Source organism: Lygodium microphyllum, chromosome 24 (genome assembly GCF_053477565.2).
Source record: "Lygodium microphyllum isolate KBCC chromosome 24, Lygodium_microphyllum_v1.1.10, whole genome shotgun sequence".
NCBI lineage: Eukaryota > Viridiplantae > Streptophyta > Polypodiopsida > Schizaeales > Lygodiaceae > Lygodium > Lygodium microphyllum.
In genome coordinates this window covers 71,736,459-71,760,717 of record NC_141158.1, presented here as the reverse complement: position 1 = coordinate 71,760,717, position 24,259 = coordinate 71,736,459, and the positions used below count along the sequence as shown (strand labels likewise).

General features: G+C 40.1%; 1 protein-coding gene across 2 annotated transcripts in view; it reads left to right on the top strand.

Annotated features, from left to right (window-relative positions):
- The window catches only part of LOC148015232 (SUMO-activating enzyme subunit 1A-like), a 128,753-nt gene that overhangs the window by 42,375 nt on the left and 62,119 nt on the right, over positions 1-24,259 (top strand). For both annotated transcript variants that reach the window (XM_087665513.1, XM_087665512.1), the window contains one exon: positions 18,721-18,772. In XM_087665513.1, coding sequence (XP_087521639.1) covers positions 18,721-18,772 — 52 coding nt within the window. The remainder of the gene's footprint in view (positions 1-18,720; positions 18,773-24,259) is intronic.

Sequence of the window (24,259 nt, the reverse complement as noted above, 5' to 3'; positions counted from 1 at the left end):
CTTGTGCCTTAATTCTTATTTGGTGATAACCTGATCTTAAGTCTATCTTTGTGAAGAATTTTGCCCCCTTGCAATTGATCAAAAAGATCTTCCATTCTGGGCATAGGAAATTTATTCTTCACCGTTATTTTATTAAGTGCTCTATAGTCAACACAAAGTCGCATAGAACCATCTTTTTTCTTTACCAATAAAATTGGTGAAGCCCAAGGTGAATTACTGGGTTGAATAAACCCTTTATCCAGGTAATCCTTAATTTGTTTTTCAACTTCTTGATGCTGTGTTTCACTTAACCTATACGGTGGTTTTGAAATTGGGTGTGTATCCTTATTTATATCAATTGGGTGATTTATATCAGCCCTATCTGGTGGAAGGCCACTTGGTAAATCAGAAGGAAACACATCTTTAAAATCATCTAACAAACTGTTCAATTCATTATTAACATTCAATTCACAAACATAAGAAAATTGTTGCTTTATATTACAGAAAGTAAAAGTATTCTGTACAGGAAGAGACCATAACATATATACCTCACAAACTTCCTTCTTTATCAGCTTCTGAACTTCAGTAGAACACAGCAAAGGATTATCAGATACTTCATGTTCACCTTGAATGACAAAAGTCTTACCATCCCTTTCAAATTCCAGTGTATTATGGTGATAGCTACGTTTTAAGGATGGTTCCAATCCCCATAGCCACTCCCTCCCTAGAGCAATATCAGCTCTTTCCATGTTCATTATTTGGAAATCAAGCTTATCTTTATATCCTTGAATCTCGATTTCCAAATTGTCTTGGCCTTGCATCATACGAACAACATATTAATGCTCACTGTTTTGTTGGGGAAGTTTCAATTTTTTGACAAGTGCATAATTTATAAAATTATGTGTGGCAGAGTCATCAATCATGACTCTAACCCGTTTTCCAGCTATCAATCCATGTACTCTAAGTAAATCATGTGGCCCAAAAGTAGGCTGCCACATAGAAGTTGACATACAACACTTATGTTGTACATCCATGTGCAAGACCTCTAAGGATTTATACTTTTCATGGCCCTTTAATTCTAAGGTCTGCACTACATGGATTTGTTTTTCTTTTCCCTCGCCCTTGTCCTTTCCTTTGTCTTCCTCCTTTTTCTTTTGAGGTCAATTCCAAGCAGCATGGTTAGGGGATAGGCAATTAAAACACAATTTTTCTTTTTTGGCCTTATCAAAGTCATCAGGACTTAACTTTGGCCTCATATATGGTTTCTTTTCAAAAGGTTGTTTTCTACCCTTGAAAAATGGCATTTTCCTTTTAAATTTGCCCATAAATTTTGAGGTTTCCAATTCCTTAGACTTGGGCTCCATATCAGTGAGACTAGTGAGTGTACCAGGACGCGTACTATCTTCATAAATTAATGCAAATTTAATTGCCTCTTCAAGCGTCTTAGGTAAACTCCGTTTTACTTCCTTTTTACAAGCTTTATCCAGTCCCCTAATGAATCCTTTGTTTTTTGGAATTCATCAATTCCTTCCAGTTTGAGGATTATCTCACGATATTCCTCCAGATATGTCAGTAGGGGTCGTCCCTTTTGTCTGACATAATCCCAATCTTCCCAATTTCTTTCCATTTCATTTTCAGGAAGAAATTCTTTTAAAAAGACGGATTCAAATTGAGCCCAAGTTTCAGGTATTTTATTCGCCTCCTTTAAAGTTCGCTACCACTTATATGCTTTAGGGCCCAAAGTTAAACTAGCCTCCAGTGCTTGGAGATGTGGTGGGGTATTTTTCAATTTATGTAAATCTTTCCATTTTTGGAGGAAATTAAAGATTGTATCTTTATTCCTATCTTTTTCCTCCCCGTAAAATTGAGGTGGTTTCATATCCTTTAAAACCGGATTATCCCTCAATTTATGATAAGTTTGGGGTTCTTTAGGATCTCGCATAGTCACATCTAAATCTTTCGATGAAGATGGGACATCTGAGATTTCTATTTTATTTTTATCTTTTTCCAACAATAAAGTTAACTGAGATTTTATTTCAGTAAGTGTTTGAGTTAAAAATTCCATTTGAACCCCTTGAGTTTGCACATGAGAAGAAAGATCATCGAATTGTTCTCTCGTGGCAAAAAATTCTTCCCATTGTTCTTCTTGTATGTTTGGTTCATGGGGATCTACCATAGGTTGATCCTCGGAACTAGAACTTTCCATTATCCTTTCTTTCCCTTTTTCTACCATTAATACACTGGAATTGGAAAGTAAAAATAAGAAATTTGCATACAAGTAAAGTACTTCCCTGATTTTTAATGGCAGGCTGTGGCTTCAGTCGTGTATGATATTTTTCTGTCTGTCTCACAGCAATTGTCTCACGCACAGCAATCGTGACACATTTTGCCTCACGGCTGATGCCTCTCGACTGATGCAGCTGACGCCTCTTCTTTTATTGACCAGAAACGGAATCGTGTTATCTCACGCTAGTTCTGGTTCGTTGTGCAGGCGTTGACCAGAAACGAAATCCCCTTTTTGCCTTTCGCCAGTTGACGGACCAGAAACGGGTTCCCGTTTCTTTTCTTTTTTCTGCCCGTAACGTTTCTGCAACGGGTCCCCGTAACGTTAGATGTCACTTACGTGACGTGGCGCTGCACTTCTTTTTGTTTTCCTTCACGGCACGTTCCGACGGCCCGTCCCGTCTCGTTTTCAGCGATGTGACGTGGCGCTGCACTTCTAATGTGACGAGTCGCTTCTCCGTTTTTCTTCATGGCCCGTCCCGTCACGTTTTCTTACTGCGCCAGGTACTCACGCAACTTCACAAAGACTGATGGCCTGACTGGTGTCTGACAACCTGACGAACGATTATCGATCTGAGACCCCGAACCATAGGCTCTGATACCAATGTTCGATGACGGGGAGTCAGAAAACTCAAAAACGATGGAAAGCACGAGTGTCGTTCTCCTCCCAGCCACACCTAGATAAGCGCTGGCCCCCAAACCTGATCCCTTTGCCAGCCGTCAACTTCCTGGAGTCCTACTATTCCTGGACTCCCTTACTCTCTAGGCTCCCCTTAACCCCGTTCGGGCGCCCAAGAGCCCAGACGGTCATTCTCGTGCATGTTCCCCTAAATTTACCTTAATGTGACATTAAATATCACTTTTAATGTCACATTCCACATTTATGACCTTAATGTGACATTAAATATCACTTTTAATGTCACATTAATGTCACAGTTATGATTGATGATTCAATTGTAAAGGTTGCAAATATGATGCAATCTCTATAAGCCCAAGATGATGTATTGCAAAGTGATTCCCAAACATAGATTAGTAAGATATCTGTCATGCAGGATACTTCTTTTTGGTTGCTAGAGACAAAATTTTAATGCTTTGATATGCTTGATGACGGAGTAGACAAGGATGATGACAAGGATACTTCTTTATGGTTGCTAGAGACAAATTTTAAATGCTTTGATATGCATGATGACGGAGTAGATAAGGATGTATGCTTTTCTATGTATGATGTTGGGATACTTGTAGCTATGTTTGATATACTTGTAGCCATGCTTTGATATGGATGATGACAGAGTAGACAAGGATGTATGCTTTTCTATGCATGACATTGGGATACCTGTAGCTATGTTTGATATACCAAAACCAAGTAAACTAATTGCGAAAGGGAGGTGAGAAGCTGTAATGCTACCATTTGATCCTGGTGGACTTGTGGCTTTCGTGGATTTGGATGCAGAGGGAGATATGCTATTTGGGCTATATGTGCTTTTGACACCCCATGATCTAGGAGGGAGTGCTTGGGTTAACTACATGTTTATGTGGATGACAAGTGTATGGGGTTTTGATCCCAGTGGTAGTATATCTGTACGCATGATTTATTGAGAGATGCATAAGTGGGTGTTTGACAAGGCATAGGTTATTGCAATTAGGAGTTTTGGGGCACATCTGATACTTCCAAAACCTGGTGTAATCAGGGAGTCTCTAATGATGTGCAACACATCCAAGGTGTACTTTCACACCTAAGGACTACATGGAAGATACATGCTTTGGAAGGTCGATGTTTGTAGAAGATTGCGTGCAAGAAAAGTAAATTACAGGCTGCGTAGAGTTTTCTCAGGTTGAAGCTTTGGAAATTTGGCTTTGGTGTCTCTAGGAAAGTTGTAGTTTGGAACCATGGCTATAATTTTTCTTTAGAAAGCTTAGCAATCCAAGTTACAAATCAAAAGTTATGAGCAATTTAAGATTGGGCTATCTTGATTGATAGATTTTAAAAGCAAGGAATGCCTAATCATGGTGGATGCAAGGTACTGACCCCAAACTGTGCATGATAAAGCTACCTACTCCCTCTGTGAGTTGGATCGTACATGGTTTCGAATACCAATTGTAGGGAAGTGGATCAAAGTCTTCAAGAGACATGAGTTTGATGCATATGAGGTAGAGGGGCTGGATACATGTACTTCCCAAGATAGTGTTGAGGAGGAGGATGAGGATGACATTGAGATGGATGAAAAAGGCTCCAAACCTACAGAAGAATGATAGTCCGACACATGCTAGAGGATGTGTTGGTTTGAGGAGGGTGGATATCATACAATTTTATGTGCATACTATGGAAGCAGATGAGAACCCCTAACTTCATGCATTCAAGGGTCTGTACACAAGACATAACAAGATAGGTTATATGCGAGCTGAAGACATTGTAGATTCTTGATTAAGTGAATTAGTTACAAGGAATGCAGTTAAACTCAAGAGGAGAAGAAAATGTGATATAAGTCTATGACTAGGAGTTTGATTGCATGTGACCTTGTATACGAATTAGGTGGGAACTAAGGGGACATGAGTAGACAAGGGAAAGTGAAGAAAAAAGAGAAGAGAGTCAACAAAGGAGAGGAGGAAAAAGGGTGCAAACAAGGCAAATCAGGGCTGGGAAAAAATGTGGAGAAAAAGGGGGCTGAAAAGTCATGCAAGTTGGACGCTTTGATGAAAAGGAACGGGGCTGAATAGTCCTAGATTTTCGAAATATTGATTGGGAACAACAAGGAAGTTATTTGTGGCTCATATGAGCTATGGGCAATAGAGCAAAATAGGATATTTAGGCTGCATATTGCTGTCCTGAATTTTCAGCATAAATCTTTGAACACAAGGATCAACACCAAATGCATATGCTTGTCTATAGGAAGTGTATAAAGCATCCTCTTCAGTCACTGTTAGTGTATCAGCTACATTTACAAGCAAAGCATGTGTATCATCCTCAAGGTAGTACATCCTCGTCTATCACTGTATCTAGAATATACTTAAGTAATGCATTTGCCAAAAATACATTTGCGACTTTAGACAACTCGTCATCATTATACTGAATTTGCTTGACTCCTCTTCGAGTATTGTTGCAAATAATTGAGTTTTCATCCAAGACATTAGCATTTGCATCCTCATCTACCACTTTTTTAGTATCAATCATATTCAAAACATTAGCCTTTTCATCCCCATAATCAGCATGTATGCCCTACAAGCCAAGCCCTTCTTTCATCCGCACCATAGCTTTTGTAGGATACCAAGAAACTGTCGTTTCCTTGTTATAATGTTAACGATTCATCATGAAAAATTATGTTTTGCAATAGTAAGCATCTCCCAAAGAGAAAATTCCACCTTGCAATTGAGAATACGCTCTTAAAGCACTTTCTTTATATCCAATGTTGTCTCAATGTCGGATTGTAGCTTGTAACTCGATTTACTCTTTTGCTTCCCATCTTGTTTCCTTTCTTGAGATACATCCTCCATTACATGTTCAAGAGTAGGCTGAACTGAATTCTTAGGTTGCTTAGGATTTCTGTGTGTCACTCTTTTTGAAGTCCTTGCATGATCTTCATCCCTCTTTCTCTTATCCTCCACAATTACATCTCTGTTTTGCAACTTAGCCAGATGAGCACACACTAAGAAAGAATCAATCAGTGAGTCCCATCCTGTTATGTCACGAATACTTTACTTGCATGAGTTAATTCACTCCTTGAGATTTTGCCCTTCTCAGCTACACGTATCGCATGAGACCATATCTCGGTTTTCAGACCAGCCATAACATACTCAAGGACTTTCCCTATCAACAATCCAAATATAGTAGCATGCATTGCTGCATATGTTGGCCCAGGCATGGAGTAATTGTGCAATAAATTAATGGAAAATGAACGAGAATGAAAGAATTAATCGATGCAGAACAATACTCGATCACAAATGAGAAGTAATGAAATAATGAGAGAGAGAGTACAATGCTCTGAGCGATCACACTGAATAATGCCACACTTGTGAAAAATGAGGCACAAAGTGTCTTTAAATAATAAAATGTGAAACCCTAATGGCTTAACCATCATAGAAGACCCTAAAATAAACCCTAACCCTAGTGTCACTTGGTGCTAGGACAGTAGGGGCAACAATTGCATTTAATGATAGTTCAAATGCCTAGAGAGCTCAGATCATGGATCAAAGGGCATCAATGGATAGTCTATGAGATGGCCTACGAACCCCCCCTCATGAAGTGGGCGGACTGATCTATAAAAAAATAGCAAAATCCTAGAAAATGAAGGAAAATTTAAGGTCATGGTTGTACAAGTTTATCCAAGTGGATATAGTAATCTATGACAATATAGTGTATGTTAGATCATGGAACAACTAAGCCTGGAACTTTGGTCGAGGAAGAGCCTTTGTGAAAAGATTCGCCAAGTTGTCTTTAGTGGGTATGTAAGACAACTCTATTTCTTTAGCTCACATCCACTCACGAACATAATGATAATGAACTTCTATATGCCTTGTGCAGGCGTGGAACACTAGGTTCCATGCAATGGCCAAAGCACTTTGGTTGTCAATGTAGATAAGTGTCGGAGCCATCTAGTGCACATGAAGATCTGCAAGTAGCTTGTGGAGCCAAACACATTTCGTTGTGGTTGTAAACGCTGCTTTGTACTCAGCTTCACAATTGGAAGTAGCAATTGTAGTTTGTTTCTTGCTAAACCAAGAAACAAGAGATGTATCTAAGAAGCAACAGTTGCCATTATGAGAGACGAGAGAATTTGAACATCCAGCCCAATCATTGTCAGAATATCCATGTCATGAGGACGTGAAAATTTAATGCTTTGCTTATGTTTAATTGACATTTGATTAAAGGATTAATCAAATGTGCAATTAAAAGATGCACATGTGTTGCACATGTGAGGTGCAAGCTACATTTTCACAGTTGAAGGCCGAAGGACCCTCTAAAAAAGATGGGTGTCGAAGGCAAAAGTTGTATAGGTGAATTTTGGTGTCAGTTTGCCCCTAGGACCATTAATTGGCCATTAAGTGTCCGTGGTGACACTAGGGACTAGGCATTAATTAATGGATTAATGCTTGTCCCCGGGTCAATTAATGCATGGGACCACTTTGGGTTGCAAATGGCCTAGCCAATTAATTTTTGGATGGGCAAGGTCAATTTTTTGGGCACGGATTAAGAGCTGAATTAAATTTCAGAATTAATTAATTTTGAAAATTAATTAAATGGCTAGAAATTGCTGAAAATGCATTAAGAAAGCTGCCACTTGGCAAAACTTTCCCATGCAAGTGGGGGAAAGGCTAAATAGGGCTGAAGGGAGAGGGAAATCTCGTTTTTTCATTTTAGAGCTGTTGGGAAGAGATATTGGACTATTGCTGCCAGCTTTTGGGGCCATTTCCCAGCCATTGGAGACCATTTTGGTGATGGAGATTGCATATTCTTGACCTTGGGAAGCTGGCAATTGCTGCTAATGCACTTTTTTCTGAAGATCACAGTCTCTGATGCTCCTATTGTTGTTGGTGCATTTGTCTGGGGTTGGTATAGTAGGGCAGCTGCAGATTTTGATCAGTTCTTCGCGACAAATCTCAGAATTTTCTCTCTTTACAGCATTCTCTCATCTCCTTCAGCCTATGCTCACCATTCTCAGCAATTCTCAGCCATTTGGAGGAGATCTCAGCCATTTTTGGTGGACTGATCTGTAATTTCTGCAGTAAACCCTAATTTACAGCAGAAATTAGGGTTTAGCAGCCACCTTGGGATCCGTGCCAAAGATTGAAGGCTCAAGGGACTGAAATCAGCAGCTGATAATTGAAGATTAATAAGGGATTTCAGGAGCCAGCCCTGCCCGAATTGATTTGGGGCAGCATTTGGCCAGCCAAGGGTCAAATTAGAGAAAAAGTCTTGGGTGAAACAAGGGGCAAATGACCCAAAAGGCTTGTTGGACATTTATGACAGCAAGAGCAATTGGTTAGCAGGAGGAGATTGAAGAATCTCAAGTTGTACTCCTTCCAATTGAATGAAAGCTAAAGATACCGCAAGGAACGTCAATTTTGGGGCCAACAGGGTGCCTACTGTCCAAGAATGTTATGGTAAAGTGTGTATTTCGTTTTATGTGTATTTATTTATTACTGTAATTAACTCTTAAATCAGGTTATCACCACCCATTCCAAGAAGGAAGGTTGGTTTCAATCCATGCAAAGAGAGTGAAGAATCAGCCTTGTAGAAAAGGCCAAGATACTGGGTGCCTTTAAGATACCAAAAGACACGCTTCATTGCTTGCCAATGAAGTATTGAAGGGTTGTGGTCGTGTGACATAGATAAATCAAACATCCAATAGCCTGCTGATATGAAGTAGAATCAAAGGATCCACTATCATCTATGAACCAGGCTCCAATGGAGTAGACACAGGCTTACAATCCTCAAACTGAAAACGTTGAAGAAGCTATCCAATATGCTTGGATTGTGTCATAATGATGCCCCCCTCAATGGTGGCAAATTGGATACCCAAATAATAGTGAAGTAGGCCAAGATCTATCATGGCAAATGTTTGCTGTAAATGATCCTAAAATGCTGTAATTTGACCAGCATTGGTCACAGTGACAAGCATGTCATCAACATAAAGTACAGGAATAAAAAAATCAGATCCCTGATGTCGAATGTAAAGGGTAGCCTTTGTAGGGCTATTTTGAAATCCAAGATGCAATAGGTGACAATGTATGCGGGCATACCAAGCTCGTGGAGCTTGCTTTAAACCATACAAAGCCTTCTTGAGACGACAGACTTTGTGCTCAGAGCCTTTAAGTGCTAATCTTGGAGGTTGAGAAACATATACCTCTTCATTGAGATATCCATGGAGAAATGCCGTCTTGATGTCCAACTAGTGCACCTCCCAATGAAAGCAGCCAGCAAGGGCAATAATACTCTTGATGATAGTAATGTGAGAGGTAGGGGCAAAAGTCTCCTCAAAGTCGATTCCTTGTTGTTGGGCATAGCCCTTGGCAATAAGACGGGCTTTGTACTTGTCAATAGAACCATATGACTTTCTTTTACTTTTGTAAACCCATTTGGTACCAATGGCACACTTGTCGTGAGCCAAGTCACATAGCTCCCAAGTGTCATTTTGATGGATGGAATCAATCTTTGCCTTCATTGCTTCAACCCAATGATCATTTGGAAAGCATCTTTATAACATAGAGGTTCTTCATTTGATGCTGTAGCCACCAATGCACATGCAAGAAGATTACCTTGATCCTTGCGAGTAGAGGCTCGTGTGCGGGCAGTCAAAGAAAGAGGCTGTTTGCTGTCCCGAAGAGTGTCTAACAGCCAGCGAGGGACTCTTTTAGGCTGCTGACTTTGAGCCCTTGTATGCTCCAATTGATCCAAAATAGGGGGACTCCTCTTTACACAAGGTATCATGATGTTGTTGTGGCTGTAAATCATGCTGAATAGACTGCTGTAATGCATTTGTAAATGGTGGAAATGAAGGCTGAGAAGAAGGAGCAGCCATGGAACCATTTTGAAAAAGTGGTAGTAAGCTCTCAAAGATATTTGAATCATCAATAGTAGGCTGTTTTTGACAGTCCAACAAGGGGTGAGAAGCATTTTCAGCAAAGATAACATCTCTGTTGACAATAACCTTGCTTGTAGAGGGTTGATAAAGATGGTACCCTTTACTTTTAGGACTATATCCAATAGATATGTAGCGAACAGCCTTATCATCCAGCTTATGTCTTTTTTGAGAAGGCACATGAGCATATGCAAATGATTCGGAAGTCCTCACATGAGAGAGAGAAGGCTTGGAGCGAGTCCATGCCTCATAAGGAGTGATGGTGCGTAAAGCTCTTGTGGGACACCTATTTAAAACATAAGCGGCACATAGAATAGCATCGAGCGAAAAGGAATTAGGTAAATTCTTACTCTTTAGCATGCATCTTGCCATCTCCATGAGTGACTTATTCTTCCACTCCATTGCTCCATTTTGTTGTGGGGATTGAGGAACAGTGCATTGATGATGAATTCCGTGAGATGCAAGATACTCTGAAAACAGTTTGGAAAGATATTTACCCCCCCGAAGGGTCTGAATGTGAAAGCCATTTTGGTTTTCCACCATAGCAATAAATGTCTTGAAGCGAGAGAAGACTTTAGACTTAGATTTCAGCCCATATACCCAAGTAAATTGGGATTTATTATCTATGAAGGTGACAAAATATATAAATCCACCAATGGATTTGGTTCGCATGGGACCATAAACATCACTGTGAAGGAGATGCAAAATAGACGGCGAATGAACATGAGAATCCTTAATAAAGGAGAATCAATGCATCTTACCAAGTAAACAATGTTTAGAAATGTGGTTTGATGGGAAGCGCATTTTTGAAAGATCTTTGACCAAATCCTCCGACTGGACCATAAACATCACTGTGAAGGAGATACAAAATAGATGGCGAATGAACATGAGAATCCTTAGGAAAGGAGAATCAATGCATCTTACTAAGTAAACAACATTCAGAAATGTGATTTGATGGGAATTGAATTTTTGGAAGATCTGATAGAGACCTTTAGTGAGGGTACCTGTCAAGACAATGGAAGAAGAAATTTGATCATCATATACCGCACATTTGGAGCCATAAAAAATGATGCAAAACTTGGAAGTAGCAATGGCTGAAATGGAGATAAGATTCTTCTTGATGCTGGGCACATAGAGAACATCATGCAATGTCAAAGGAGTGTCCAAGATGAAGACAACCTCCACATGTCCAATGCCTTTGATTGCATAAGAGGCATTGTTAGCACACATAACTATGCTCTCCTTAGGTACATCAAATAATGTTCGGCAAGAGGTGACGTGCTGAGATGCACCACTGTCGAAATACCAAGTAGAAGACGCATTAGTAATAGGAAAATAAGCATCATGAATAGAAGGATTATACTGATACTGAATGAAAAAGGTATAATCCTTAAACTGAGAATAGTTTGCAGTTTCATGTGTAAGAGCAAGACCGGACCTTGGACTCCTTCTTCTTCTTTGATGCAATGTGCTTACGAGATTCAGTGATGTCATGCTCTGTCTTCCGACAGTAATTACACCTCTTAGATTTGTTGACTTCTCTTGGAGGGATTGGAAGAGGATGGACCAACATGGAAGGGTGTCTTCGATGTAGAAGAGGTGGAGGAAGAAGGATGACCATCATGAAAGTTTACTGTTTTTTGACCAGCAACCTTGTTTTTTAGCTTGGGTTTGGTTTTTCCGCGATGATGGGTGCAAAAGGTCTATTCGGTTGCCATGGCAGCATTGCGGTTGAGATGGCTTTGCTTCTCTTGTAGCAAAAGAGACACAAGCTGGTCGAAGCTGTAGGTAACTTGGTTGCCCATACTTACCAACTGCAAGGTGGTAGCAAAACCTTGATATGACTTTGGTAGCCCATTAAGAGTGATGGAAACATGCTGGTTATTATCAAAAACTTCTTCATCAATATTTAATAATTGCTCAATAAGATCTTTGATGCTGATGAGATAGGCATCCATATTACCTTCTTCTTCCATGCAAATTTCTTCCAGTTGCTTATGTAGGTAAGCAACGTGCGCTTCATTGCGCACTTGATATAATGATGCAAGCTTTTCCCATGCTTCCTTGGATGTCTTGCATGATTGGATGTGTGGAATAATGGCTCTCTTCATGGATAAAGCAATTAGGACATGCGCTTGAGCATCATGGCCATCCCATCGAATCTAATCTTGAGTGGGAGACGCCGTCAAAGAAAAAAACGATTTAGCATCATGAGAACCATCTCGTGTTGTGGAAGTGGGAGGTGGTGCTGATGTTGGAGAGACCGGCCTTTGCTTGGTGCCGTTAGCAATATGCCATAGATTCTTTGCGACAAGAACATGTCGCATCATGTAAGCCCACATTGGGTAATTGGTGCTGTTGAGCTTGTCGTCGGTGCCAAGCATGCCCAACATTGGGTAATTGGTGCTATCGAGCTTGTCGTCGGCTCCAAGCACACCCAACAATTTATTATTATTTCTGGCCATGAGTGATGATCAGCAATAAAATAATATTTTCCAAGTGAAGAGAGAGAAAATAGATGCGAGAACAATAATAACTCACTAATAGAAGATATGCTGCCCGCCTAAATGAAGTTTATTAATATAAAGAATAATAATTTCTCTTGCTGTTTTTTCTGTTGAGGAGAGAGAAAAATATGTTGAAAATAGTTTATTTCAGAAATAAATTTTACTTGATTAAGGCAGTGATCAGCAATATGCTGAAATCAGAGATTATGGTTGGAAATACTCGAATAATGCGGAGAATAGTAGAATATATTGAAAATTCACTCAATAATACGTCAAAATGATCAAATTTGTCTTCAAAGTCAAGAAAGAACAGGGCCAGCAGCCGAATAATATGATTTTGGAGCACGTCAAGGGCTAAGAAAATGAATTGAGGCAAAAGCCCCAAATTTTGGGTGCCTCGGTGGTGGAATTGGGCAAAAGTTCCAAAATTTACTTGAAAAATGAAGAAATATTGAAGAAATTGGGCAAAATTTTTACCCAGATATTGTCGAATTCCACGCTAAAAGGTGAATTGAGCCTCAATATTGATGAATTCTGAAAGATGTTGAATGTCGTGCCCGATGATGACTTGTGGCTCAATGTCGATGAAGAGTGTCGAATTCTTAAAAAGCCCCACTTTTGGCGATAAAATTGGAGTGAAATTCGGTCAATTTGTTGAAAAGCCCAAAATTTGTTGATGACACAGCCTCAAATTTCTCAATTCAGTGTTGAATTTTGGTAAATTTGGTGGAGAATCCTTGAATTTTGATGGAATTTAGACCAAATCGGACGAGTTTGGTAAAAACCCTGCAAATTCTGCCCGATTTGTGCTTGAGAGGGATAGCTGGTGTGAACTATGGCATGTTGGTTGAAAAATGAAGGAAATAGATGATTGTTTTATTCAAAATGTTTTTTGAAATGTTGAGGGTGTCGGGGAGCAGGATACCTTCGTTAAAAAAACTTGTCGGTCAACAACAGATAGGCGGTTGAAATGTCGGTGATGTGGTGGCATGACCGTGTCGGTAGAAGGGGCAGGCAATGACAGTCGGCTAGAGGCGAGATGGACAGTTGGTGCAACCAACACTCTAGGCGCCATGTTGGCATGTGTTGATAGGCAATGACTAGTAGATCAAGTGGGTGAAGGCGGTAGACACATCTATAGAGTGATTGCAATGGATAGGACTTTGAAGCGACCAGATTAGCGTTATAGTTGTTGGCTCGAGCAACATTGTTGGGGAGCTGCGGCAACGGTAAACGACAATTCCAGGCATGGGGTATTAGCATACGAGAGTGTGGTAGAGCAAGGCACTGCAGATGGCAGAATTTCTTGACGAAGAAAGAAGAGACTGAATGGTGGTGACGTGTGAGTGTCAATCCCCACTCGTCAGGTTTTATTGAAGCCGCGGGATGGCAATGGCTTCAAGCGGTTACCGTGGCCTAGGCGTGGAGTAATTGTGCGATTAATTTAATGGGAAATGAATGAGAATGAAATAATTAATTGATGCATAACAATACTCGATCATGAATGAGAAGTAATGAATTAATGAGAGAGAGAGAGAGCACAACACTCTAGGTGATCACACTGAATAATGCCACAATTGTGCAAAATGAGGCACAAAGTGTCTTCAAATAATAAAATAAAAAAACCTAATGGCTTAACGTTATAGGAAACCCTAAAATAAACCCTAACGTTGCCCATTAGGGGCAACAATTGCATTCAATGATAGTTTAAATGCCTAGGGTGCCCAGATCATGGATGAAAGGGCATCAACGCGTAGCCCATGAGATGGGCTATAGCATATGCATTTTTGGTAGTCATACCATCCAATAATTTTTGCATCCCTCCTTTCCCAAAGTTCAAAGCAAGAGGAAGACTTCTTTCTTTCGTATGAATTTTGCCATCCTTCCAGAAGATTAAGTCCCTCTCTAATGCATCACGGTACCATTTTCACTGCATATATAAGCAAGTAAGCTGAAACATTATGGCTGTTAAATAATTTTAATTCATTTTCCATAGCTTGCGAAGCCTTAACTATTGTAGTTTGCAATTTTTAAGAAGCTTGCATCGGTTGCTGTTGTTGCAGCAGATGTTGTTGAGAGTGCAAATACATATTGAAAGTTTGAATCGATTGTTTCATCTCATTACTTGCTCTTGCAGAAGAACGTGAACTTGAGGCATCATCTATCTTGCACCCTTACGACGGCCTTCACATTGGGTTCACCAAATGTCGGGGGTAATCAGTCGAAGGCCTTAACCACGGGGGTTTAAGAGAGAGAAGGGTGTAGAGTATACGATTCAAAAAGAATGAGAAAAGAGAGCCGATGCTAGTGCCCATGCAGCCAATGACTCATTGTTGTACACGAGTGTCTTGTGTTTGGTATATGGATTCCATTTCCCAAGCACATTTGTGAGTTCTCTTTCTTTGCGGCGTTCTTTTGTTTTCTTTCTCTTTTGTCTTGTGTTGGCTATTGAAGTAATCACTAAAAGATGAAGGATAGTTGTTGAGGGAGCGAATCACAGTCCTTGGATGTTGTCGGAGATGAGGAAGGCGACCAACAATTGTTGAGGGAGTGAAACATAGTTCTCGGATGCCAGGTTGATGGCTTGGACAGCAAACATAAATTCTAGAAGCTAGAGTGCTAAAAACTCAAACTGTAGGAACTTGGATGATCATGCCTATGTGGAAGGTCGCCAGATGTGGAGGGGATGCCAGATAATGACAAATGCAAGATGTAGGTGCCTCATAATTGTCAAACGCAATGGTGTATGATGATGCCAAGTGGTGGAGATTGAAGCATGAGTGAGGAAGGCTGATGTCAATGCCCCTGCTCAGCAAACGCAACCAATAGATGTGCCACCAAGTATGGGAAGATGACGCTAGAGGGAGGAAAGTTGACGCCAATGCGCGTGATCAACAAACAGAAGCTGTATATGTGCCGTTTGGTGTGGGAAGATGACACTAGAGTGAGGAGAGAGGGATGGATACCCACCACGAACCACAATATTTGCTTGAAAGGGTATGAGGGTAGTGGAGAGGTAGGAGAGAGAAGGGAAGAATGTCAGAGTGATGGAAGAAGAGGGTGAAGAATGACTGAAGTGGTGGCCTATTTATAGGCCTTAGCTGTCTAGGGTGATGCACAACTGTGTGGACACCCATTGATGAAATGACCAAAATGAGGACACCGGCTCTTTTTGGGGTTGTCAATGTGAAACCCTAATGGAAGTGTGGAAACTGAAGAAGTGGTTTCTTAATAGGAGTGTGAGAGGGTGGAGAGATGGGGTAGTTAAGCCTTATGTATACAGGTATACAGGTGCATAGGGTCGAAAGAGGGACATCCTTGATGCATTGAAGTCTGATAGGTTCAAATCGTGGAACTCAGATTGACATCCAGGTTCATGATGATCTAGTTATTTGACAGAGAGCAGGCTTGGCTCCTAGTCTTGAGCTCACATGAGGGGACATTGTGGTTTGGCCAAAGGGAGGGAATCCATGGTTACATATGTTCAGAGGCATTTTTGACAGGATGGTCTTGTATACTACTACGAGACATTGATTGAAACCAACCTTCCTTTTTGGAAAAAGTGGTAATTCCTTGATTAAGCACTTAATTATAGCAATCAGTAAATAAGCATAAATTGAAATGCGCAATTTACCTTAATAATCTCGGACATTGGACACCTTGTTGGCCCCAAAATTGGCGCCCCTTTCGGTATTTCTTTAACTTGATTGCTAATGGAACAAGTACAAGTTGAGATTCACAATCTCCCTTCTTGTTCCAAAAGCCCCTTTTTCTATAGCAACAATCAGCAATTAATTTAGGCCAATTGCCCCTTGATTTTTCACCCAGGACTTGCACAAATGGAACCTTGATCTCGCCAAATGCTGCCCCAAATTACAATAGATAGGTTGGCATTTGAATTCCTTGAATTTGCACAAATTTCAGGTATCGAAGTCAGTGTACAATGCCTCTACCAATTGGCCCGGGTCCCGAGGTGGTAGTCAAACCCTAATTTCTGCATACATTTAGGGTTTGCAGCAGAGATTCCTCTGCTGTCAACCAAATTTAACTGAAATCTGATCCAAAAGATTGAGAAATGTTGAGATCGACTAAGCACAAGCTGGAGAAGGAGAGAGAATGCCAAAAGAAAGAAATTCAGGAATTCTTCGCGAGAAAGGTCTTTCGATTGGCTGCAGCCTATCAAATACTGCCCAGGAGGTGTTGCCTACTGGGCACGGATGCCAGAATTTGCTGTCACCAGCCATTAGCTGTTGTCGCCAGCTCCAACAAGCCGCAAAATTGCTGTCACCTGCTGTTGATTTGTCTTTTGCTTCCCTTAGCTACCTCAGAAGGTCCTCCAAGGGCTCTAGATCAGACCAACAATATCTCCTCCCTCACTCTTGTAGGCTGAATGCATTGAATGTCTCTCTTCAACCTCCAAAGACGTTTTTTAGTCTTTCATGGGCACTTTTGCGAAGTGGCAGTCTTCTAAACCCATTTTCCAGCATTATCCAACCATTTAGTTAATTTTCAGAATTAAATAATTTTGAAAATTAAATTCAGCCCTTCTAACCCTGCCCAAAATTAAATGTGCCCATCCATAATTTAATTGGCTAGGCCATTTGCAACCTGAAGTAGTGCCCAACCTCTGCTGACCCTTAGACTAGCATTAATTAATGCTAGTCCCTAGTGTCATAATTGACACTTATTGGTCAAACCACTATCCTAGGGTCACATTTGATACCAACTGACCACCAAAACCCAGTCGGCATAACTTATCACAACTTTTGCCTTTGACACCCACTGCATCCTCGAGGTCCTTGGCTTGTACCCGTGAAATAACTACCATGTACAACACGTGCTAAACAACCTTGCACATTTGATTTGCAACTTAATCAAATGTTATGAGCAAGATTAAAGCATCTCAAAATTTCACATCCTCATGACATTGATGATGAACGCAGAGACATGCTATGGTTCTTTTCTATTTTTAGGAGTTGGCATAATTGACATTCGTATTAGGTTCTCTCTGAGTCACCTTGGTGGTGTCTTGATCACCCACTGCTTGGGTATCCATGGTTCTATTATGGTGGTTCTATGTTGTATGGACTATGATGAGTCATTATCATTGTATCATTGTATTGTATTAGATCACGGATAATTTGAGAGAGGGTGTTAGTGGGATTGTCAACTCATGTGTGAGTTTGTGCATGCATGTCAAGGTTGGGCACATCATCATTATTTTAGGCATCATTGTAGTGATTTATTTATGGCATTTTAGACATTTTATGCCAATTGACCAGCATTTAATGCTGGCTGACCTGCTGCTGTATTTGGCCTACTTATTGTGGGTCTCCTTCTCCTCCTCAGTCATCATCGTTATTTCATAGCAAGTACCATTAGAGAGAGGGAGCCAATGACAATGCCCAAACAGCCAGTGACTTGCGTTGTTTTTGTATTGTTTCATGTCTTGGTATATGGATTCCATTTCCCGAGCATGTCTTTCTTTCTGAGTTCTTGTGCAATGTTCTTCTTTCCTTTGCAGTGTCTGTCTTTTCTCTTGTGTTATGCCATCTATTACATCAGTTTTCTATGCTTCCATTGCTGCATCCACTTTTGACAGCATTTTGGGTTGAAAACTTAAGTATGTTACATGTACAAGTTGTGAGCTTACAACTAGGTGATGGATGAGAAACTGATTGCTCTGAGTGGGCCTAATTTGACTGACCTTAATGTGTGTGCCACGTGGCATAAAGTGGCAGTGACTGAAAAATGGGCCTTGGACAAGAGCAAATGAGACTTTACCTAGTGCCCAGATTTGGAGCTGGACATACATGATACAATCTCAATACCACCCTGTAGGGTAGTCCCACCTTTTTAAGGGTTCTTTACCTGTTCAAGGCAGATATACAAGCAATGCAGACTCCAGAGTTGCATCCAGATTTCCTCAGATTCCACATCAGGGTTTAAAGTTAATTTGATGTGTGTGACATCGGCATGGAGGACAAGTTAGTATTGGTTGCTGCCCTTGGACAGGGCAGCAGAGCAGCAGGTCAACCAAGCATTGGATAGAGCAGTTCTGCCAGGACCTGTAGTATTTGGATCTTACAGCTCAGTTCATTTCCATGTGCATCTTATATAGTTCTGCTATTCATGAAGTTTGACGACGGTCGTTTCTGTGTTGGTGTCCTCTGAGCATTTTCCTAACTTGTGTTGAGGAGGTGGAGTCGTCCAATCATAGAATTTCTTGCTTATTTTACCTGATTGGCTGCAGTTATTGACGTTTCAAATGTCTGCTCCTTTAAAGTAATTGTCTGTAGACTATATTGTTCTGTTAAAAAAAATTGAATGCAGCATGTCGCAACAATTTCCTAAGCGCTGTATTTTTCATTGTGTAGATTGAGCAAAGTTCATGTGCTGGTCATTGGCATGTCAAATGTGATTGCTGAGGTGCGTTTTCTGATCAAAACACTTAGTCAAATTCTGGCCATAGGCTGATTAACTTTGATCAAAACACTTAGTCAAATTCTGGCCATAGGCTGATTAACTTTGATCAAAACACTTAGTCAAGTTCTGGCCATAGGCTAATTAACTTTCCTTATTAGTTTTGCCATTTGCAAATTGCTTTTTTGCTTGCTTATGTCAGCTGCATGATGTAATGTTGAAGTACGTGGTTAATGTTGAGGAGTATCTGCACATGCATTCATGCATCATGTGTGTATGCATGCATACAGTTATGCACTTATGTATGTTTGTGTCTATATATGTGTACTTGTGTGTGTGTACGTCCTTGGGTATGTATGCATGCATGTATCTATGTATATGTTCGTATTATGTGTAGCTACATGTACATATGCATGTAGGATGCATGTATACAGGTATATATATGAATATCTATGCATATGTATGCATGCATAGGTTTGTATGAGAGAGAATTGAAGGCCTCCCTACTAGTGGCATGGTGTGGTGATACAAGATAGCTAGTGCTCATTGAGTCTTCTTCATTATATGTGTGGAGACTACATCTCATCTTTTTGTTTGTTGTTTGGTTGCTAGTAAGTTACGGGATCTAATTTCCAAGGTTTGGACTTTAGAGATGTTACAAATTTGAAAGAACTACTAATCAAGCATGGGTCTTGGGAAGATTGCCTCAAACTGATATATTGCTGCCATAACATTCTCATTTGTCTATTTTTAGTATAGGAATGGGCTTTGGCACATTTGGTGTACTAGAGATGTGTTTATCTTTGACTCAGCCTGGGGATTTCATGGTCATATTGGTTGCATTAGAGGTTATTACTGTGGCAAGTGATTTCTATAATATCGGGGGGCTTGTCATCTCTGATATGGCTCTCACATGGTTAGAGGTTATTCACATGACTTGAATCATTATTTGTGCATGATGGTGTAGGAAACTCTTAGAGCCAGTTCCATTTTTCTGCTAGTAGCATGTCGCCTTTTTTGGTTCTTAATTGTGCATATGGCTTTGGATATTAGCTAGAAGGCCTCTTGTATATCGGATTATTCTTTAACTTAACAAATTTTATTTTTTTTGTTGGGGGGGATGTATTAACATTTATATAGGGCCAAATCAGATTGTGAGACAAAAATAGATATAACTATAAGCTGAAACATAGAAAATGAAACATCCAAACAACAAAAAGCCAGGAGAAAATGAAAGCGAAGGATTGTATTTTCTTTACACTCTCCTCCCCCATCTGATCTCAAACACTTAACTTTCAAGTCTATTTTTGTTTCAACAGCAGCCTTGAAAGTTTTGAAGTGCTCAAACACATCACTCTTTTCCTTTATGAAATACACCCTCAACTTTTTTGAATAATCATCAATAGACCTGACAAAATATCTATTGCCATCAAGAGATATGTTTTGTATAGATCCTCAAACATTTGTATACACAACATCAAATATATATACCTACTCACATCTCTATCATGTGAAAAAGATTATCTTATTTGCTTACTAAATTGACATGCTTCATACACTTTATGAAATTCTACAACTCTAAAAGTAAACAACCTTGTAACCAACCCTTTGGATTGCATTAATTGTAGTCTTTGCACATTTGCATGTCCAATATGTTTATGTTATATTTCAATGTCTACAACCATTCATTTGCCTTTAGTATACATAGTAGCATTCATAGTAGGAATTTCAGTATCTAAAGTGAACATGCGATCAACTCTACTTCCTTTTACAATCAACTTGCACTCATCATTAAAGTCTTCCACAAAAAAAACTTTTGCATTAAATCACGCCTACAACCCTTGCTCTACCATCTGACCAACAAAATCGGGCATGCATTGTCCAAGATCAGTAGTTAGGTAAATTTGTATTTTCAAATTTGCATTAATTGTTTGTTGCTGTAATTAAGTTGTAATCAGGGATTTACCACCTATCCATGGAAGGAAGGCTGGTTTCACGGTTCCATTGGCGTGATACTATCAAATCCTTTGAATTGGTGGGCCTGTGGTACTTGATTGCAACTTGGGACTATTACATTATTGCTAAAATTGTCTCAGCAGTGAATTACAGCAAGCATGTCTACACAGGGTGATACAGGATGCATCACTCCTTGGTCAATCACGTGGTGAAGGGAAAAATGCAATGATTGATGTTGGGCATGGTTCTCAGCATGGACAGCATGCTGAAAATGTGGGAAATGACCCAAATGTTGGCACTTCAATGCATAAAGAGACTAATGACTAGCAAGGGCGGAAGAATCTGATGATAGCTTCAAGGATCGAATGCATACAACAACAAATATTTTTTGTTGAATTGGCAAAGGATTCCCAGTTTACTCGATTCTTGAATGCCCCAAAGAAAGACAACAAAGGCAAAGAGAAGAAGACACCTTCTATAGCTTCGGGATAGCCACAAGAATTGAAGGAAATGCCTAAGCCTTCTTGGCAGTGAGTGCAAATGCATGGCCAACTTGGTAGTGCCAATCCATGGGAACATGGTCAGCAAGGCAATTATGCACATGCAAGCATGGGACAGCAAGGATACTTTGGTGGTGGTACCATTTTTCATGCTATGGTTGGATAGGCACCGCATACGGGAATTTATGGCACAAATACCTATGGTACGCAGCAGCCGATGCATGGCTCGCAACACCCAATGTATTTGGGTAATGCAAGTGGAATGCCTAATCCGATATATGGCAGCTAGACATGATGGCTGGGGCAAAAGCGGGCCATATGGATATGTATCGGCACCCCTAAGAATTGTTGGAGCACAAGAATTTGGTGCTTGTCATGTAGGCGCTTCAAATATGATTGGTTTTTTAATGCAAATACAGTCAATGCATCCTTTTTGCAGCAACCCGTTTATGATAACTTGACTCCCATAGGTCCGCCAAAGGACTACGATGAAGGTGCGAAAAGCGTGAAGTTTGAGCCTTTCAGTGGTGCACAAGATCGGTTGAAAGCTCTTTTTTTTATTCAGCAGTTTGATGCAGTCTACTCTGGAGGCAATACGCGAGGCAGCCACATTTTTGAAGGGAAATGCATTGTAGTGGTGGTCTACACTTCTTGTTCAAGGGAAGTCACCTACCACTTGGGTCTAGTTCAAGCAAATGTTTGCTTCAAATTGGTTGACAAGTACCTTTGAAGTAGACATTATGACAGCTTGGAATCAGTTGAATTCTAAAGACTGCAAGAACTTGGATCCGTAAAATAAGAAGTTTGGGGATGCATTGTTGCCAGTTACTTCTTATCGCCTAGCACCCTCCATGAGCAGGTGGAGAAGTATATTTTTGGTTTGCCAAAGGGTATTCGGGATTTTTGCATTAAGTCCACTGTTTCCAACAAGTCTGAGCTTATAGAAATTGCTACTACAGCCGACATATTGCTGCATGGAAGGGATGCAGGATTCCACGATGATGATGCCAAGTCACATTTCAAAGAGGCAAAGGCTGAGAAAAAGGGTAAATCTGAAAATAAAGCTGAAAATCAGGGCAGATCTGAAAATAGGGCTGAAAAGAGGAAGAGATCGGAGAGAAAGAGTGGAAAAAGTGATGCACGATGTAAGGAGCTGATGGTTGAAATAAATGCTATATTTGTGAACATGAAGGGCATATGGCATGCAACTATCCTAATAAACAAGAAGCTGAAAAGGATGATAATAAGGGAAAGAAAGGCAAAACCACTACTGGTTTAGTGCTTGATGTAGTGACAGATCAGCCTAATCAAGATAGTACTAGACTTTGCAGGACATGGGGCAAAATCAAAGATCAGCATGCATTGCTTTTTCTTGATCTAGGGGCACGGTCAAATTTTATCTCTTGATATGGCAGCCCGTCTAGGCATCAGAGAGGATGAGATGGGGCCCATGGGTGAGATTGGTATGGCATGCAAGGGACATGCAGAGTTGGTTACTCCTATCATTGGAAAGCTTTGTTTGCACATTCAAAGTTATGTGGACAGCGAAGAGTTCTTTATTGCTCCATTGGAAGGATGTGATCTCTTGCTTGGTATGCCTTGGTGTCATCGTGTGCATGTCATGATTGATATTCATGATAAGATTGTGACCCTCTTCCATAGAGGAAAAGTTCATACTTTGGATGTAAAATTGAAAGGGGTATTTGTTCTTGTTGTATCTGCTTCTGCTATTTTCAAAGTAATGAAAAATCATATTTCAGCTTACTTAGTTTTCACTAAGAATAAGCAAAAGAGAGCAGTTGATCATCATAGGCGTGCTTTGCACTTTGCAGAGGATGATTATGTATTGCTGCGATTTGAAAAGGCATGGCTGAAAAAAGATGAAGGGCAAACAATGATTGCATCCAAAGTTGTCTATGAGATACTATGAGCCATTTCAAGTGTTGGAGAGGATCAATGATGCATGCTATAGACTGAAATTGCCTCCACATTGGCGGATATACAATGCCTTTCATGTGAGCTTGCTTAGACCTTTTCATGGAGATGTGCCAAAGGATGTATTTGCTGAAATTCAGCCGGAGGTTGAAGAGCTCGATGAAATACTGGTATCAGAGCAGATTTTAGTACGCAAAGAGAGGAAGATCAAGGGTAAGGGTTCTAGAAGGTACTTGGTGATGTTTCAAAATTATTTACCAATGGATGCCAAATGGATAGAGAAGGATGACTTGGTAGACTATCCTTAGTTGTTGCAGCTTTACCTTGATGCTTTCTAGTTACATCCAACTTTAGTTTGGGCTCAATGAGCTTCAGCAGAGTAGAGGTCCAGAGTATTACTTGATGCTTGTGAGGGAGCTAGCACCTTCGCTCCTTAGTAATGGATAGCTCTAGAAGTAGTGGATCTCGAAAGTATTCAGCATACATTCAGGATACTGTAGCTGAACAGTATGTTTGCCAAGAGATCACTATTCAGTGTACTAATCACTATGTTTGGTATGCAGATCAGTATGGTTTTGAATGCAACTCCGAAACTGTACATTTGCATCGGTTATGTTCGGTGTTTAATTAGTTATGCTTGGTATGACATTGGTTATGCTTGGTGTAGCATCTGTTAATGATCATCAGGGACTGATTATCGAATGTTGGTTTTCAGCTTATGATCATTAATATTCATTGGTATTTAGCTAGTTTTGTGAACAACAACATGTCTTATTATGATGCCATTGATTTTTCAGCCATGGTTTATTCTTGGTTTTTGCTATACTATGGTTTGGTTTTGCCAGATGAATTGAGCTCATGTGGAATGGACATGTCACATGATAATCTGGAAATGTTTTTAAGATTCTTTGTGAGTTTTATGTTATGTTATGTTGGCCAGTAATTTTTAGCATATGTAGGGCATATGGAATGGTTGAACAACAGTGTGGAATGTTGTGTTGACTAGATTATTTTTCTGAGCATTGAAATAATTATTAGATTAATTGTCAATAATTTAAGACTGAAAATTAATATTTAATGATGGATAATGTTAGAAAAACCA